The 17,124-nt window shown below is 45.1% G+C and overlaps 1 protein-coding gene and 2 pseudogenes across 1 annotated transcript in view; all 3 read left to right on the top strand.

Annotated features, from left to right (window-relative positions):
• Positions 1 to 17,124, top strand: part of PDGFD (platelet derived growth factor D) — a 168,401-nt gene that overhangs the window by 131,595 nt on the left and 19,682 nt on the right. Inside the window, exons 5-6 of the mRNA XM_066619548.1 lie at positions 8,199 to 8,258; positions 10,799 to 10,997. Coding sequence (XP_066475645.1) covers positions 8,199 to 8,258; positions 10,799 to 10,997 — 259 coding nt within the window. The remainder of the gene's footprint in view (positions 1 to 8,198; positions 8,259 to 10,798; positions 10,998 to 17,124) is intronic.
• On the top strand, positions 9,779 to 9,898 carry LOC136646369 (5S ribosomal RNA; annotated as a pseudogene).
• LOC136646303 (5S ribosomal RNA) lies at positions 10,154 to 10,272 on the top strand (annotated as a pseudogene).

Below are 17,124 nucleotides of genomic sequence, written 5' to 3'. Positions count from 1 at the left end.
ATGCAGGGCAAGTCATGCTTCCTTGCTTCAGAAACACTCCCCTTTAATTTCATTTAACAGCCCTGCATAGCCCTTATTTACAGGACTCCTTCAAAATGTCACTCTTCAGCGTCTCTCATACCAAAGGAAGGAGGATGTGGGAATGACCAGTTTCCCTCTCTCGCACCATCATTAACCTCCTGTTAATTCTGAAGGGCTGTTTTTCTGCTCCGCTAGACACAGGAGAAGCTACCGAAGCATCCGCTTCTTTTTGCAGTCTCTCCCAAGGCATGTTCTTGTATTACCAAGGAGGCTGACTCCAAGAACTGTCAGTCAGCATGACAGAATTTCCCCAAAGTCATGTCAAGGGCATTGGATTCTGCACTGCGAATGAGATTAAACTCTCAGGGTCAGAGTTTCTCACGCAGAGAGAATTGGTGTGATAGAAAGGGCAGAACTTCACATTCCATTCTCACCATATGTCTCCAGTTCTTTGCAAACTGGGACCTGGAGGCCTTGATTTCCAGGAGAGTGGTGGCAGGCAGGAGAAGAACACTTAACCCTTCCTTCACCTGCGGCTTTTCCCCTTCAACTCCCATCCCAGCTGACTTTTCCCTATCCCAGTTTCCAGACATGTGCTGGCAACAGAAATATCCTTCTGTAACTCCCCCTGGGAAAAAAAATGACTGATGGTGAGTTGGAAGGGCCCTCCTGCACACAGAAAACACTGTACAGCAGTGGTTCTCAAACTCGCAGGGGGTTTGAGGACCGCAGTAAGTCCTTGCGGGGGAGCTGGGAAGGCAGCAATAAGATCCCCAGGATCGCGTCACTAAAGGGAGTGCAGGGACTGGCGTGCACTTACCAGTCCCTGCTGCAGCCTCCCGGGGGTGCGGGAAGCCCTGCATGACCCTCCGCAGGGCTCCCCAAGCTTCAGAAAGTGAAAGCGGAGCGATCGTGCTCCGTCTCCGGTTTGCAATTGCAAACCCTGGGAGGCTGCAACAGGGACTAGTAAGTGCAAGCCAATCCCTGCCCCCCCCCTTTAGAGAAGTGATCCTGGGGATCGCATTCCTGCCTTCCCCCTCCCCCCGCCCCTAAGGGGGCAGAGTCCAAGACCCACAGGCTGGAGCGTTGCGATGCCCCAGTTTGAGAAGCCCTACTTTATAGTATGGAGGATAGACTTGACTTTTTACTCCCTGACGGGCTAGTTTCCTATATGCCTAGAACTTTCTCTTGTGTAAGGAGAAGCCGTCAAGTCTGTAGTCCTTCATCTTCCACAGCATCGTTTAGATTTGGCAAAAGTGGTGCCATATGATCCTGCTGATCTTGTGGCAATGAATTCCTCAGGATAATACAACATTTTATGACATATTTGTTTTAAACTCGATGCCTTCTATGTTGCAATGGAGGACACCAAGTCTTTTTATTTTAGATGATATTTTTTTTCCCTTGTCATGCTTAGACTGCAAGTCTGTACACACTTACCTGGGAGTAGGTGCCATTGAACTCAATGGGACATACTTCTGAGTAGATATGCATAGGACTGTGCCGTTAGATAGTTTGCTTGGTTTCATAAATAGGCCATGCTCCAATACCTTGCCCCTGTAATGTGATAGCAAGAAAATAAGAGGTCTCGATCAAACACACCTGCTACTTAAAGCCATTTTCTTCCCTCTTTACACCTTTCACTTTTCATAAATAGACAAACTAGGCTCAGACTGACCTTGACTGTAATTACAGCTGAAAACCTTCATGTTCCTTTGACAGAGTTTGGACTATCATACTCCCTCTTCTATTATAGCAAGTGACTATGTCAGGACGCATCAGGAGGTATCCAGCAAATCATTTCACACTATTATTAACATAGTCATCACCAATAATGGAATTATAGCTAGTGATATATACTGGCAGGCAGGCTTTTCAGTAGCTCACTCCAGATGTGGCTATTGTTTAAGGCTCAGTTCAGGTGTTGCATCTTGACACCTGATGTATTTCCCTATAACCATTACAAAGTCATGTCTGAATAATGGCACCTCCCTTGCCACATCACAAGCTGCTTTTCAAATTGTCTTCCGTTTCAAAAGATGCTTGCCATGCAGTTTTGGAGTTCTGCTTCTTGCTTTTCAAGGAACACCTGTCCGAAGCTCCACTGGGTACATGACACTAGTACCATGGTGCTTTGAATCCAGACCATGTGCCAATTAAGTATCTCAAACCCAAGGTCTGCCACCTGATGCTATCTCAGGTCCGCTGCCTCTGCGCTTTTAAAAGAAAGCCCTTATCTTGTTCCTCGTGTGCTGTGATGAAACTCAGAATTGTGGGATTTGGGGTTTCATTTACAGGGACAGTGTGAACTCTGTCCCTGTAAATGAAACAGGAACTCTGTTGTGCCACAGCTCCTCCCCACTGGGCCTTGTGCCCGCTTAAGGCTGATTAGTTTCCCTTGTTAAACTCACAAGTGCAGCAAGCAAAAGTCAGAGTCAGGTCCCAGTCCAATAAATGCAGATTGCCAACTCACTGTCCAAAGTCAATATGCCGGGTCACAGTCCAAGGTCAAAGTCCAGGTAAGTTCTCCTCTGGGTCAGGGTAGCCTTTGGTCCTTCTGAAGCTGCCTTTTATCCTTGGATGTCTCATAATCCAAAATGCAGCTCAGCTGTGAGATACCTTGTTAAGTCCAAATTAGGCTCAGCTGAGCCATCTCTTCAGTCCATGTCCATTCAAAGTCCCATCAAGGTCAAATGAAGCTCAGGTGTCCATCAGAGGCCCATTGGCCTTGATTGATTACAGTTGTGGAGCCAGCCCTGCCCTTCCCAGAGCTGTCAACCAGCTGTCAAAACATAGAATCACTGTCAACACCACATCATCCACCTGATGATCTTCTGATCTTCCATTACAAACTCCCACGCATCCAGGTAGTACTGCAGCACATGACAAGCAACGTAAGGTAAGAATAACTGGTAACCTGGGTGTTGGAACCCCCAGTCTCTCCTTGCACTTCTCAGTGAGCCTGTTGGGCTCTCTCCACTACATGAAGAGTTATACCCCACTTTTCCATCCTTACAGGATGTAAGCAGTAAGGCAGCTTACAACAGCAGGATGAGAAACAATAACTTCAAAATAGAAAGCAAAAAGGAGACAGCAGAAAAAGTTCAATAGCGTGATGGTGGTGATGATGATGATGATGATGATACTATTGTACCTAAGATCCACGTGCCATCCTCCCCCAAAGCACTCTGCACACATTTCCTTCTGCCCTCACATTGCTTTCCATCTGCCCTCCAAGGCTCTTGGATCACCTTTGATCATGCTTGCTGCTTCCAGGACCCTGGATCACCCTTGACAGTCCCCAAACAGACAGAGTTAGCTGCGTGAAATTACCCTTTTTATTTAAACCTAGATGCATTGATTATACCCACTTAAAAATGAAACCATTGTAATGCAATACTGTACTGGTTAAAAAGTCCACATTCTCAATTAGACAAAAGTTTATGTACCAACTTTTTCTTTAACGTAATTTGGGCTCCCTTAGCTAGCATCGCAATGCTGCTGATGGGAGGCAATGCTTTCAGAGTTATGAACAATACGGATCTAAAGAGTATGAAAAATCATGTTGACGTTGCTCAGTTAAGTGTCTGAAAGCAGGAACTGAATCTGGGAATGCGAACTGCAAATTGGGCTTGGTTGGAAAGCCCTTCAAAAGCTCTGAGAGAGTACAGCTGTGTTAAGTGATCCTGGAACAAAAACCTTCTTGCAGTGAATAGCAGATAGTGCATTTTAGTAAGGGAAGTGCGATCACACAGACAAAATAAGCAAGCTGTAAAAGTCAAGGAGTAGATGGTAAGACCTAATCATTGCCATCCATTTGAAACAGTGGACAGGTGTTGCCTTTCTCTGTGGAGGTAAATAGGATCTTGTCCAGAGCTTTCTCTTTGGCTATGATCCAGATGCTCAAAAACAGTTAAGCCCATCTGAGGTAGGGAAGAGAGTGGAAACAGACTTGCTGATGTTGCATCTTCTTTTTGTTCATTTTTATTGCACATTTCACACTTTCACTAGGAATGCATTTGCAGGTGTGGTATAAAAATTGATCATGTAATCAATCAGAATATTGTTATGGCTAAGCCAAGTGAAGAGGTGATCTTTTTCTTTTTGAGTGAGAGGGAGAAGGGCGGTTGTGGGGAGGCTACGGGAAATGTCGGATCTGGCAGCAATCTCTCGTGCTGGATCCTACCCCCCATTTTGCAAGCCTCCCCTCCTCATGAAATTGTACCGGCTACAGAGCTGGTGCAGGTCTAAGGATACCCATTGCAGAATGGGAGGAGTACAGAGGGGGAAGGGCAGGGTGACCAGATGTCATAACCTCAAAAGATGACAAGGCACACCAAAATGGAGGACACTCAAGAAAAATATAGGACATGAAAAAATAAAAGCTAAAAACACATATTGATTTCATGTGGTTCATTTAAAAGTTATATTATTTATTATTAAATTTAAAACTATATTACATATACTTTATTACATATGATTTATTAAGAAGACTATGCACTGTCCGCAGGTGCCTGCTCACAGGGAAAAGGAGGACATTAAGTTCTTTTCTAGGATACGAAGCTAAAAAAAAAAAAGGACATGTCCTGGAAAAAGAGGACATCTGCTCATCCTGGGGAAGGAAAAGCCTCCCTCTGGATAAGGCATGCTCATTTTTGGCATGGCTGCATCAGTGGGAAAAGGGAGAATAGGAATGAACTCTTAAAATTTCATTAAAAATACAGAACTCTTGTCTTGATCATCCTTGCTTCCCTCCTCCCCTGCCACTCCAGTGTAATTCAAGCACTGGTTCACTTGAATGTCTGCATGGAGCCAACACACTTGCAAAGGGCTCTTGCCACATAATTAGGAACCCAGGAAAAGCAGGCTTCCCAATTACTGGGAGGGAATCCTCTGTACATATTGGTGTGCATGCATGAATTCCATGCAGACTTTTCAAGTGAATGTAGATCTTCTCTCTTTGTACATTCACTCAGTTTGGACATATTGAGAGACTAGAGGCATAAGAACATAAGAACAGCCCCACTGGATCAGGCCATAGGCCCGTCTAGTCCAGCTTCCTGTATCTCACAACAGACCCACCAAATGCCCCAGGGAGCACACCTGATAACAAGAGACCTGCATCCTGGTGCCCTTCCTTGCATCTGACATAGCCCATTTCTAAAATCAGGAGGTTGCACATACACATCATGGCTTGTAACTCATAATGGATTTTTCCTCCAGAAACTTGTCCAATCCCCTTTGAAAGGCATCCAGGCCAGATGCCGTCACCACATCCTGCGGCAAGGAGTTCCACAGACCTACCACACGCTGAGTAAAGAAATATTTTCTTTTGTCTGTCCTAACTCTCCCAACACTTAATTTTAGAGGATGTCCCCTGGTTCTGGTGTTATGTGAGAGTGTAAAGAGCATCTCTCTATCCACTTTATCATTCCCATGTATAATTTTGTATGTCTCAATCATGTCCCCCCTCAGGCGCCTCTTTTCTAGGCTGAAGAGGCCCAAACGCCGTAGCCTTTCCTCATAAGGAAGGTGCCACAGCCCAGTAATCATCTTAGTCGCTCTCTTTTGCACCTTTTCCATTTCTACTATATCCTTTTTGAGATGCGAAGACCAGAACTGGACGCAATACTCCAGGTGTGGCCTTACCATCGATTTGTACAACGGCATTATAATACAGCCATTTTGTTCTCAATACCCTTCCTAATGAGCCCAAGCATAGAATTGGCCTTCTTTACTGCCACCGCACATTGGGTCGACACTTTCATCGACTTGTCCACCCCCACCCCAGATCTCTCTCCTGCTCTGTCACAGACAGCTCAGAACCCATTAGCCTATATGTGAAGTTTTGATTTTTTTGCCCCAATGTGCATGACTTTACACTTACTGACATTGAAGCGCATCTGCCATTTTGCTGCCCATTCTGCCAGTCTGGAGAGATCCTTCTGGAGCTCCTCACAATCACTTCTGGTCTTCACCACTCGGAAAAGTTTGGTGTCGTCTGCAATCTTAGCCACCTCACTGGTTAAGCTAGACATGCACTTAAATATGCAATACGGCACCTATAGCAGATTAATTCTCTCTGTTGATACCATGTGGAAAGCAGTGCAACCATGGCAGTACTTTTGTACTTTGTGCCTGGCATTTGACCCCAGTTGTGGTTCCCCCACTTGCTATTTTAGTTTTAAGTAAACTTTAATTGAAAGCCAATGGAAATTTTAAAAAAACAAAAAACTGCAGATGGCATGTGCATAGGCTGTAATCGGAATAATCTGTGATAGGGGCAAAGTATTAAAGTCTTCTATGCCCTACTGTGCTTTTGTTAGATTTTGCTGCCCTCCTATGCACTGTTAATAAAACATGGCTCCCTTGAGGTCCACACTGTGCATCTCAGTCTAGTTTAGCTCTAGGACTTCGAAGCAGCATGCTAGCAAGGGCTGTAAAGCAGTCTCTCTCAACATGGCAATAAGATAACACACAATAATCAAAAGCACATAGTAAAATAAAATACAAATGGTCTTGTGGTTATCTAAACTACACAGACTCCAGTTTCTTTCAGAAGGGATAATCTAATGTAAGCCATTTTCAGAAGGAAGAGTGTGACAAAAGTGCAATGCATAATACACAGGGCAGCTGAGTCCTACTTTACTCCCCCCCCCCCGGCTGATGCAGGCGCACCAATAGAGTGCACGCTGCATCCTAGGGTGGGGGCAGTTGCAGAGGTCTCCTTGGGGTACAGGAACTTTTGTTCCCTTGCTCTGGAGAAAGCCTCCACTTTCCCGATGGGTTTCCTCTCACCAGCTATTTTGCTGTTGCAGAACCAAGGAGTGTAATGGTGACACAGAGGGAGAGGGAGACAGGATCCAGCTGTACACGCATGCTGCTGAGCCCACTTCCTCCCTCCACATCCCTCCTCCTTCCCTGTCCTCTCCCCACCCAAAAACTCCACCATTCCTCCCCCTCTCTGCCCTGTTCCTCCCACTGCCTGCCCCCACCACCACTCACCTCACACTGGCAGATGGAGTCTTCTCCATTCAGCATGCCTGGATACTAGTGTCAGTGCTGCCTGCCTTGCTGCACTTGGTGCTGGAAGTGACATTCGACCAGCATCTTCCTCCTAAGCACGTGTTATATAAAAGTGGCCAAATGTGAAATGCTCGTGAGTTGTACTTCTCATTCCTAGGACAATGTGTTGAGGGTGGGGAGATCTGTGACGTCAACCTGTGAGGATGCCCAGGCAACTGCTGTAGACCTGTTCTACACAGAATGAGATGCTGAAAGACCAAAGTGCTGGAATGGACAGCACCACTTCAGATTGCAGGAAGGGACCGCAGTTTGCATCATAGTTTTGTATGTGGTCTGACGTAAAGACTCCTTGCGCACAGAAAACAAACATAGCAATCAAAAGGAGTAGGCTAGAACTTTTCACCGTGATATGCTGTTGTTGTTCCCCTCTGCTTAAGTTGTTAGGGTCCACTCTACTATCTAAATAACATGCATTTTGGCACCTTATTTTGCTGCATGTATCCTTAAAGAGAGCTTGCAGAGAAATATGCAACTCTGGCAAGCTGTGGTGGCTTCCCTGAGACAGAAACTGTGGAGCTACTATTTAAGTGCAGCAAATTGGAAATGATTGCCACAGGGTAGTCTCAATGCCATCTCCAATCAGACTCGGCATGAGTTTTTCCTCTAATGTCACTTCAGTTTTCTCAAGCCCTTCCCGTCCTGGCATTTTGATAGAATGTGCAAGGCCATATTAAAGTACCTCTGTTGAACACATGCTTCTTTTTGAGGGTAAAAATAGGAGACGACTTTTGGAATTAAATCCCCTTGAGAAGTTTCACTTGTATAGAAAATTCATTTGGTTTCCTTTGGAAGTGTTTAGGTGTTTGTCTTTGTGAAGAATCCCAAAATCCACCTTGAATGACACTTTGTGTGAAATTACACATTGTACCAATCCTACTGACACCCTTTTTTCCTACAGAAGTAAGGAGCCTTCTTCCCAAAAACCCTTTTACAGCTATGAAATATTTTTGTGTTTTCTCACATAAACACAGCTACAAGTACAAAGGAATCTTTTATTCTGAATTAAAATGCCCAGTAATCCTCTAACTTCCTACTTTAAATGCCTCTACAATAGCATTGTGTTTATACTATCTTTTTTGTTTGATCTTCAGGATGATCTCCAACCTGCTGCATCCGAAACCAACTGGGAATCAGTCACCAGCCCTGTCTTGGTAACTAATGTGCAGTTATTTTATCTGGAAAAGAGAATGGAGTTTTCAGCTTAGATCCTTGATGTACCAGAAGGTGTTACTGTGTGGAAATATATCTCCCAAAATCAGCCCAGAAGACTACTCAGTAATTCCAGCTTCTGTCAAAGCATGGCTGCAATGCTGGTGAAGTTTGGTCTAGCTTCTGTGGAAGGAAGGCCAGCTGGACAACAAGCTCTAGCCTGTGTTGGTGGTCTATCAAGGTGCAACATAGGCAGCTCCAGAAGGTGCTGGAGTGAGCTTCACACTCCTCATTGCTTCCTCCAAGGAATTGCCAAAAAGTGAATGGTAACTTGCATGCACTTCTAGGCTAACCGCACAACAACACCTTCTTGAGGTTCTCTTTTTTTCACACCACAGACAGCCCTTATCCAATGTCTTTGGGATACATGAATACCTATAGGGGACAACATCATGGTGGCAGGCTTCTCCCCTGACTGATATAAATTCTTTAGAACAAGTGAGTAAAGATGCATATGTAGAGGGCTTTATTGGAAACTCCTTTTTTGATCACGTACATACGAAGCGCTGTCTTCACAACTGTACATCCAAGTGGTCTAACACACATGTCCTAATGAACATGCATTGGTCAGGGGAAGAGCCTGCCACAATAACACCCCTTCCAAATATGTGGTCATTCTGCTTGACCAAAACATCTGAAAGGGCTCATTTGTACATGTGAGTGGCTGTGGAAAAACTATCAATTTTTCTTTCATCCTTGGTGAATCTTTGCCATTAAAAATGTGAAAGTTCATTCTGAGTTCTTTTTCCTTATTATCTCTCTGAAGGATAAGAACACCAGAATGGCCTGGCACTCATTAGAAAAGAGCTGCCCATGTTTCCTATCAAGTAATAACTGAAAGAGTTGTGTTGAAAGTGAGGTTTATAGTCTGTCAAGCATTTCCCTTGTCCCATTAAATACTCTTCTCCAGCCTCCCCTTTAGAGGCTCCACTTGAGCCCCAATAGACTTGGTGAAAGCTTCTGGAATTTGAATAAGCTGGAATTAGTTAAGGCTGCCATACATGAAATAACTTTTTTTGATACATCTGCCAACAGGTTATTTGAGGTTCAGCCATTTTTCTTATGACATGTATACCTTTGTGAAGAGAGCTGAGCTTTCTTTTTGAACAATGAAGCTGTCTTAGCCCGAGTCAGTTCATTGGTCTATCTAGCTTAGGGCACAATCCTAACTAGGTCTGCTCAGAAGTAAGTCCTATTGTGTTCAGTGAGACTTATTCCCAGGAAAGTGAGGTTAGGATTGCAGCCTTAGTATGTCAACATTGACCGACAGCTGCTCTCCAGAGTTTCAGACAGGGGTCTATCTCTGTCCTACTTGGAGATAACTAGGGATTGAATCTGGCACCTTTTTCATGCAATACATGTATTCTGCCACTGAGCGATGGCCCTTCCCCTTGACTTGTTTCTTCATAGGAACTGAGTGCTGCAAGTATCTTTTTGAAATTGAGAATTTTATATCAAAGAAAGGTGCAGCAACTGTTACCCTGCACATGCCTGATCTTGTCTGATCTCGGAAGCTAAGCAGGGTCAGGCCTGGTTAGTACTTGGATGGGAGACCACCTGGGAATACCGGGTGCTGTAGGCTTATACCATAGTCTTTCGAGACTGAAGGTTGCCAACCAACCAGTCTGTCCTCAAGGGGCTCACAAAAGAAAGTAATAGTTTGAGAATGAAAAGAGGCCAAATGAATACAAAAATGAAACTGCCAATGTTGACTGTTGGAAAAGGTGTCGCAGAACAAACTGGACAAAACAAATATATATGCAAGAGTAAGTTTTGGCCTGACAGCCACCCAATAAAATATTTAGAATGAAATGAGCCCTACTTATAGCCATGGCACAAGTGTTACCCTGTTACCCTGCACATGCCCGATCTTGTCTGATCTCGGAAGCTAAGCAGGGTTAGGCCTGGTTAGTACTTGGATGGGAGACCGCTTGGGAATACTGGGTGCTGTATGCTTATACCATAGTCTTTCGAGACTGAAGGTTGCCAACCAACCAGTCTGTCCTCAAGGGGCTCACAAAAGAAAGTTGCCAACCATTATCAAAGAAAGGTACTGCTGGATAGAACTGCATCATTGATCTTCAGCTGTTCAGTCAAGATCCAGAACTGACTCATGACTTTTGCTAGGGGAGGCCATGCTTGTTTCACCATGGTAATCTGTTGGACAGCAAGAAAGAGAAAAGAGGGGTATGACAGACAGAAAAGAAAGAAACAGACTAGATCTATATAAACCAATATATTAAATACAGTATAAAAATGTCAACATTAGCAGTGGGTCCAATGTTCCATGTTGGAGTTAAAGTCCTGGGAATGGAAAGTTAAGACTGAAGCTCACTACATTGGGCCAGGGGACAAGGCTGTGCATTTAATGATGTGTCCAAATGAACATGTCTGCAGAACTGGTGCCATCATAGCCATTGTTTATAGTCCTTATGGAACTGCTCATTCATTCAAAGTACACTGCACTATATGTCACTCTTAGGGGGTATCCTATCACTCTCCATCAGTGACTGACCCTACTCTGACTGCGGAAGCTCTGGATCAAACCATCGCTGAATTTGACACAGTGGAGGAGCTGCTCAGGCACTTTAATCCAGATACTTGGCAAGAAGATCTCGAGAACCTGTACACAGACACTGCTCAGTACCGAGGCAGAAATTTCTATGAAAGGAAATCCAAAGGTAGGAAGAACCAATGTTATAAATGGTTGAATTACTGGTACTCTTGAGGTGTAGAGAAAGGACCTTACAAGCATTAATTTCCAAGCATTGCTGCTGGAAAGACTGTTGTAAGGGTTGCAGAAAGGAGACAAAGGGAGAAGGAAAGGTGCAGGTAAGGAATGAGGACAGATCAAGTTACCTGTTCTAGGGCACAATCCTAACCCCTTCTGTCAGTGCTTTCCAGCACTGTTGTAAGGGCAATGCAGCTCCAAGGTAAGGGAACAAACATTCCCTGACTTTGAGGAGGCCTCCATGAGTGACACCCAACTGCAGGATGCAGCACACGTCCCATTGGCACCGTTATGACAGTGCTGGAAAGCACTGACATAAAGGGTTAGGATTGTGCCCCTAGTTGTTCAATTGCATGAAATTATGCTTGTAGGGAGAATGTGTGGCCTGTGCTTGATGCACATGGCAGGCACATGCAGTGCTGAGGACTGGGAAATGAGAAAAACCTGGGATCTGTGGCCACTGTCTTCATAGGGCTTTTGGCCATAGACTAATGACTGTTGTAGGATGAGCTCCTCCCAAACCCACGTGTTGTTTCCCGAAGGTCCGTTCCTGGTTTTCAGGGGATGGGTGGTTTTCTTTCTTTGGGCCAAGCCTTAGAGGGACTTTGGTGGATGCCCTCCTGTTTCCCAGTGGAGCCCAAAATTCAGTTACCATGGGGCTTGGATTGAATTAGGATGATGAGGAAGAAGCAGGAACTAGAGATGCCACCTTTTGGGAACTAAATGGCCCTCTTAGGATGCAGTCCTAACCAACTTTCCAGCACTAGCATAGCTTTGCCAGTGGGGCATGTGCTGCATCCAGCAATCAGGAGACAGCAATTGGGGGACAGCAATCGGGGGAGGCCTTCTCAAGTTAAGGCAATGTTTGTTCCCTTACTTCAGTGTTGCATTGCCCTTATGTCACTGCTGGAAAGTTGGTTAGGACTACGGACTTAGAGCCTAATCTTGGGCTCAACACACCGGCTTACCGCTGGCACGTGTTGTCGCAAACATGCCGTTAGGCACGTTTGCAAAGCTTACTGCTGGGTGGGTGACCGGCCTCTGCCGCTCAGCAGTTGCACAGACCACTGAGCCGCAGTAAGGTAAGTGGGGGCAGGGCAGAGGCAGGTAGGAGGCATTCTGGGGAGAGGGGAGGTGGGAAGAGGGCAGGGAGGAGGTGTGCCAGGGGAGGAAGCGGGGAGGAAGGGAGGTGGGCCCGGTGGAGCAGAGCTCCATCAGATCCAGAGCGTTCATGCGGGGCTTAGAGTCCTGCACGAACACTCTTCCCTCACCGCCGACCTTTTGGTAGGCAGTAAATCAAGTAGCCCCATTGTAGGGCTACTTCCCTTACCTGAGAGAAGGGGACAAAAGTCCCCTTCTCTTGAGGTGCTGCCCACAGCTGCTGTGGGTGTGCTGGATACGGTGGCAGCTGTTTTCGGTGCTGCTGCAGTCGCGTGCCACGGGAACACAGGGTTGGGCTATTAGTCTCAACCACAGGATGTGCCAAAGACTGGAACATTGTCTTGCAGGCTTGAACAGGATGGCATGACAAAGTGTGGCTGTCGTTGAATTGTCATTGAACAAAGGGAGGGCTGTGTGGGAGGCAAGTCATGGAGAAGTTTGTCTTTGTTAAGAGGATCATGGGTCTGATTCTCCCTTAGCATCACCCCTGATAAAGAAAGATGGCGTCTGGTCTGGAAAGCCTGCCCTGATTGCATTCACCCATGACCACACATACATGTCACATGCATGCTCAGTAGCATAAGGAACTGAGGAAAAATGTGTGAAATGTAAGGACACCTTAATGCTACAAAGTTAGGTCAGTTTTTCACTAGTGTATGTCAAATGTTCCCCTATGGAATCCTGGAACTGAGCTAAAGTTTCTCTTTTAAAGATTCTTAAGACTGAGTGGAAGGAATGACGATTAAATCCATTTAAGTCTGTGGTGCAGATATACGTATTCACCATCAATTCCAATCACAACTTGGACCACTTCAACAGAACATACTTGAAAACAGAACATACTTAGGAAACGGCTTAGAGATTCTTCTTTCAGCAGAATTATTATATTAATTGCCTTCTTAAAAACCTGGCGAACGTTTACCAAACTCACAGCACTAAACAGTAGTTTGACTGGACGTTAATGCATTTTGAGGAGATTTAATGGAATGCCATAACCCTGTTTAGCACTTAACTGTGTTGTACTGTTGCAGGAGCTTTCAGAGAAACATCATTAAAATTAATGGTAAAATTAGCAACAGGCAAGTGACAGGAGCAAAATAATGCCCTCTTAAAACAAAATAAATAACCCATTGGGTGGACTGCATAGAAATGAGAAAATTGGTCAGATTCCAATGCAGTTTCCAAAACAGTACAGTGGTTTCCAAGCTTACTGTAGTCATGGCACTTTTCTTTTACAGTGGCCTCTTTTTCCCAGCTCTTCCTGGCACCACATAAGAACTTAAGAACATAAGAACAGCCCCACTGGATCAGGCCATAGGCCCATCTAGTCCAGCTTCCTGTATCTCACAGCGGCCCACCAAATGCCCAAGGGAGTACACCAGATAACAAGAAACCTCATTCTGGTGCCCTCCCTTGCATCTGGCATTCTGACATAACCACCATCTGACCACCATCTTGGCTCGCGTGAGAGGGTGTGAGAATCAAACAGGATCTTGTAGGATCCAAAATGGTGGCACCCAGGAGAGACAGGAAGGCCACCTGCAACATCCCACAGAGCCCCTCTGTGTTTGCTGTGGTGCCGTCAGGCACTGCAATACAGTTTGAGAACCACTTCCATAGTGGCAGAGGTCATAGCTCAATGAAGGTGCACATGTATGGAAAAGAAGAAAGTTCCATCTGAAACTCTGGTAATCTGCTGCCTGTTGGGGGTCAACCATGCTGAGCTAGATGGCCCAGTGGTCTAACTCAGTATAGAATATCTTCATATGTTCCATTAACAAGTGACTAGTGGCCACTTATTGACTAGAAGTTACTTCTATTTTACCATTCTAAATGTTGCATTCTAGTGTCAGATTTGACTTTTAAAAGATTTCTAACAGCACAATCCTCTGCATGTCTGCTTGGAAGTAAGCCCTGGTGATTTCGATGGGACTTACTCCCAGGCACGTTTGTTGAGGATTGCAGCTTAAGCCATTTTTGCCCAACGTTGCATTTAAGCAACAGGGACCAAATGTGTACACCTGTGGGCCGGGCAGAAATGTGTGAAATGTGTGAAATCAACCCTTCTTTGATGGGATGCTAAATTACTAATGTAAAAAACCAAGACACAACACAAATTTTGTTTTGACATTTTATTCTGTGTAGTTCAGATCAGGGGTGCCCAAACCCCGGCCCTGGGGCCACTTGCAGCCCTCGAGGCCTCTCAATGCTGCCCACAGTCTCCAATGAGACTCTGGCCCTCTAGAGATTTGTTGGAGCCCACACTGGCCCGACACAACTGCTCTCAGTGTGAGTGTGACTGTTTGACCTCTCAAGTGAGCTGTGGGATGAGGGCTCCTTCCACTGCTTGCTGTTACATGTCTGTGATGCAGTAGCAGCAGCAAAGGAAAGGCCAGCCTTGCTTTGTGCAAGGCCTTTTATAGGGCTTGAGCTATTGCAAGACCTTCATTCATTAATATAACTTCATCTTTAATATATTCATTTATGCAAACTTATGTAAATTTATTCAAATTTTAAATGTAAATTAATTCTTCCCCCCCCCCCCCCGGCTCCTGACACAGTGTCAGAGAGACGATGTGGCCCTCCTGCCAAAAGCTTTGGACACCCCTGGTTCAGATCATGCAGGTTTTATCTCTACATGATCAAGAGATGCCTCGCATGTGTGAAGGGGACCAACAGAGAATGAACTTTGATGCTGCCCCATGTTACGTCAAATACAATGCTTTTTAGTGGAACTTATTTATGATTATAACCAACCTTTCCATTTCATATTAAAACACTCAAAGCATCGAACAGCATAAGATAAAATACTATACGAGAAAACAACAACACAGCATCGTTAAAATAAGACAACAGTTTGCACCAAAGTCAAACATTGCATTAAAATAAATGGAACTTACACTTGGAAGTCAGTTCCAGGATTGGAGTGATTACCAGGTTTAAATCCCAATGCTGTAATTTGTTCACCCTTTGGTGAAGTTCTCAAACTTTTGTAGTAATGGGGGTTGTGTATTTACAAAGACTGAGACTGTCTCTCTCAATCTGTGTGATTGACTGAAGTGCCATCCAAGTTAGCCAGCTGCCTTCTGCTTGCCATTTTGAGTAACTTGCCAAATAAAATTGAGACACTTATGATCATTTCGCTGGAGGACAAATGGTTTTTGGCTTTCCTTAAAAGCCAGGTTTCGCAGATAAGCAATGGATATCCTAATTACCGGCGCTATCTTCCCCCGCCTCCCTGCTGCCACCTTAACTATCCTGCTGTATAATAAGAGTTGGATAATCATTTTTATCACATGGTGCTTAGAAGAACATCTGGAGTCAGCACCTGTCAGAGCAGGTGGTTTTTATAGGCTGTGAACATCTCTCCAATTTCCATTATGTAGGCAGGCTGGTTAAGCATTTTAATTGTAAGTGAAGAAACGGAGAACTTCTGTATCTTGCACCCTGTTATCTGCTTTAGTAGCATCCAGCTGCTGAAACTCAAGATAAAAAAGTGCAGTGTTAGGAACACAAAATAAAAGGGGGCAAGTACCCAGTGAACCATTTAGTGTTAATTTGTTAAGTTTATCCACTGCTCACCAGCAAAGCTCACTGTGTGGTTTACAATACAAAAGTGCAATCAAAACAAACTGAGTAAACCACTCTAAAACGCTTCATAAAATAATTACAATATGTGTCTTTATTGTTTGCACAATGCACACAATTCCACCCTAATTTGGGAAATTATGCTACTTGGCATTAATGTAGCCTTTTAGTGTTGAAAATGCTTTGCAGACATCATGCACACGTCATCCGCTAAAGTAGGTTAATTTCACCATCTTTCAATTGCAAATCAGGGATTGAAACTGGAATGGTTTGACTAAGGCCACTTATGGCCCAATCCTATCTGGAACTTGTGTTAGGTTCCATCTTGGGTTCTATCTTTGCAGACTGTTCTTTGCACTTAAATGTTGTGATGTACAGACCGAATGGATGGTGCCTTACATGTATTGGACTTAGTGTTGCCAGCTTTCTAATTCTGGGTCTGAAACTCAGGTATTGGAGTGTTGTCTTCAGTCCACGAAGGTCCCTGTGCAAAAGTGAGTCCGACACACAAATGTCAAGTATGGTAGAGGTTATCCCCTCAGCACACACACAGGTTGATAGCCATATTTTAAATAAATTCCTGTGTGGCAATGCAGCAGTGCGGGTGCAGGCTACTCTGCATTCTGTAGGGGGAATTTTGGCTGCTGGAGGTTTCCTCAAGGGAACCTTTGTTCCTTTGCTCCAGGGTAGGCCCCAGCCACTGCAATGGGTCAGTTCATACATGGGCCAGTTCTATAGCTGGCTAAAGTCTGCAATGATCTGTGTCAGGGGATCAGGCCCAGGAAGAGGATTAGGATATGCTGTATGCCAGCACCACCCATCCCATCCCCCTCCCAGGCCTGATCTGCCCACCCCGTCCCCATCACCGCACTTTGCCACCTTGTTCCACACCCTCCCCACCCTTCCTCCGTGCAGGAGGTATGTGCAACCTCCTGATTTTAGAAATGGGCTATGTCAGAATGCCAATACAAGGGAGGGCACTAGGATGAGGTCTCTTGTTATCTGGTGTGCTCCCTGGGGCATCTGGTGGGCCGCTGTAAGATGCAGGAAGCTGGACTAGATGGGCCTGTGGCCTGATCCAGTGGGGCTGTTCTTATGTTCTTATGACTTACCTGGCCCAGCGGGTGTCCCTGCCAGCAGCAGTGGGAAGGCTGTGGCCTTCCCACCAGTGCATCTTCACATTGTTGCAAAACTCTATACTTCGTTTTTGTGACAGTCCATGCCAATGGAACACGAGTTCTGCCAGCAAGCCATTTCATTAGAAATGGGCCATGATTGTCTGCACTCAATTCTTATGATCACATTGTTGTATAGGGGGAGGTCCAGGT

Source organism: Tiliqua scincoides, chromosome 3 (assembly GCF_035046505.1).
Source record: "Tiliqua scincoides isolate rTilSci1 chromosome 3, rTilSci1.hap2, whole genome shotgun sequence".
Classification (NCBI taxonomy): Eukaryota; Metazoa; Chordata; class Lepidosauria; order Squamata; family Scincidae; genus Tiliqua; species Tiliqua scincoides.
This window is presented reverse-complemented; position numbering and strand designations above follow the sequence as displayed.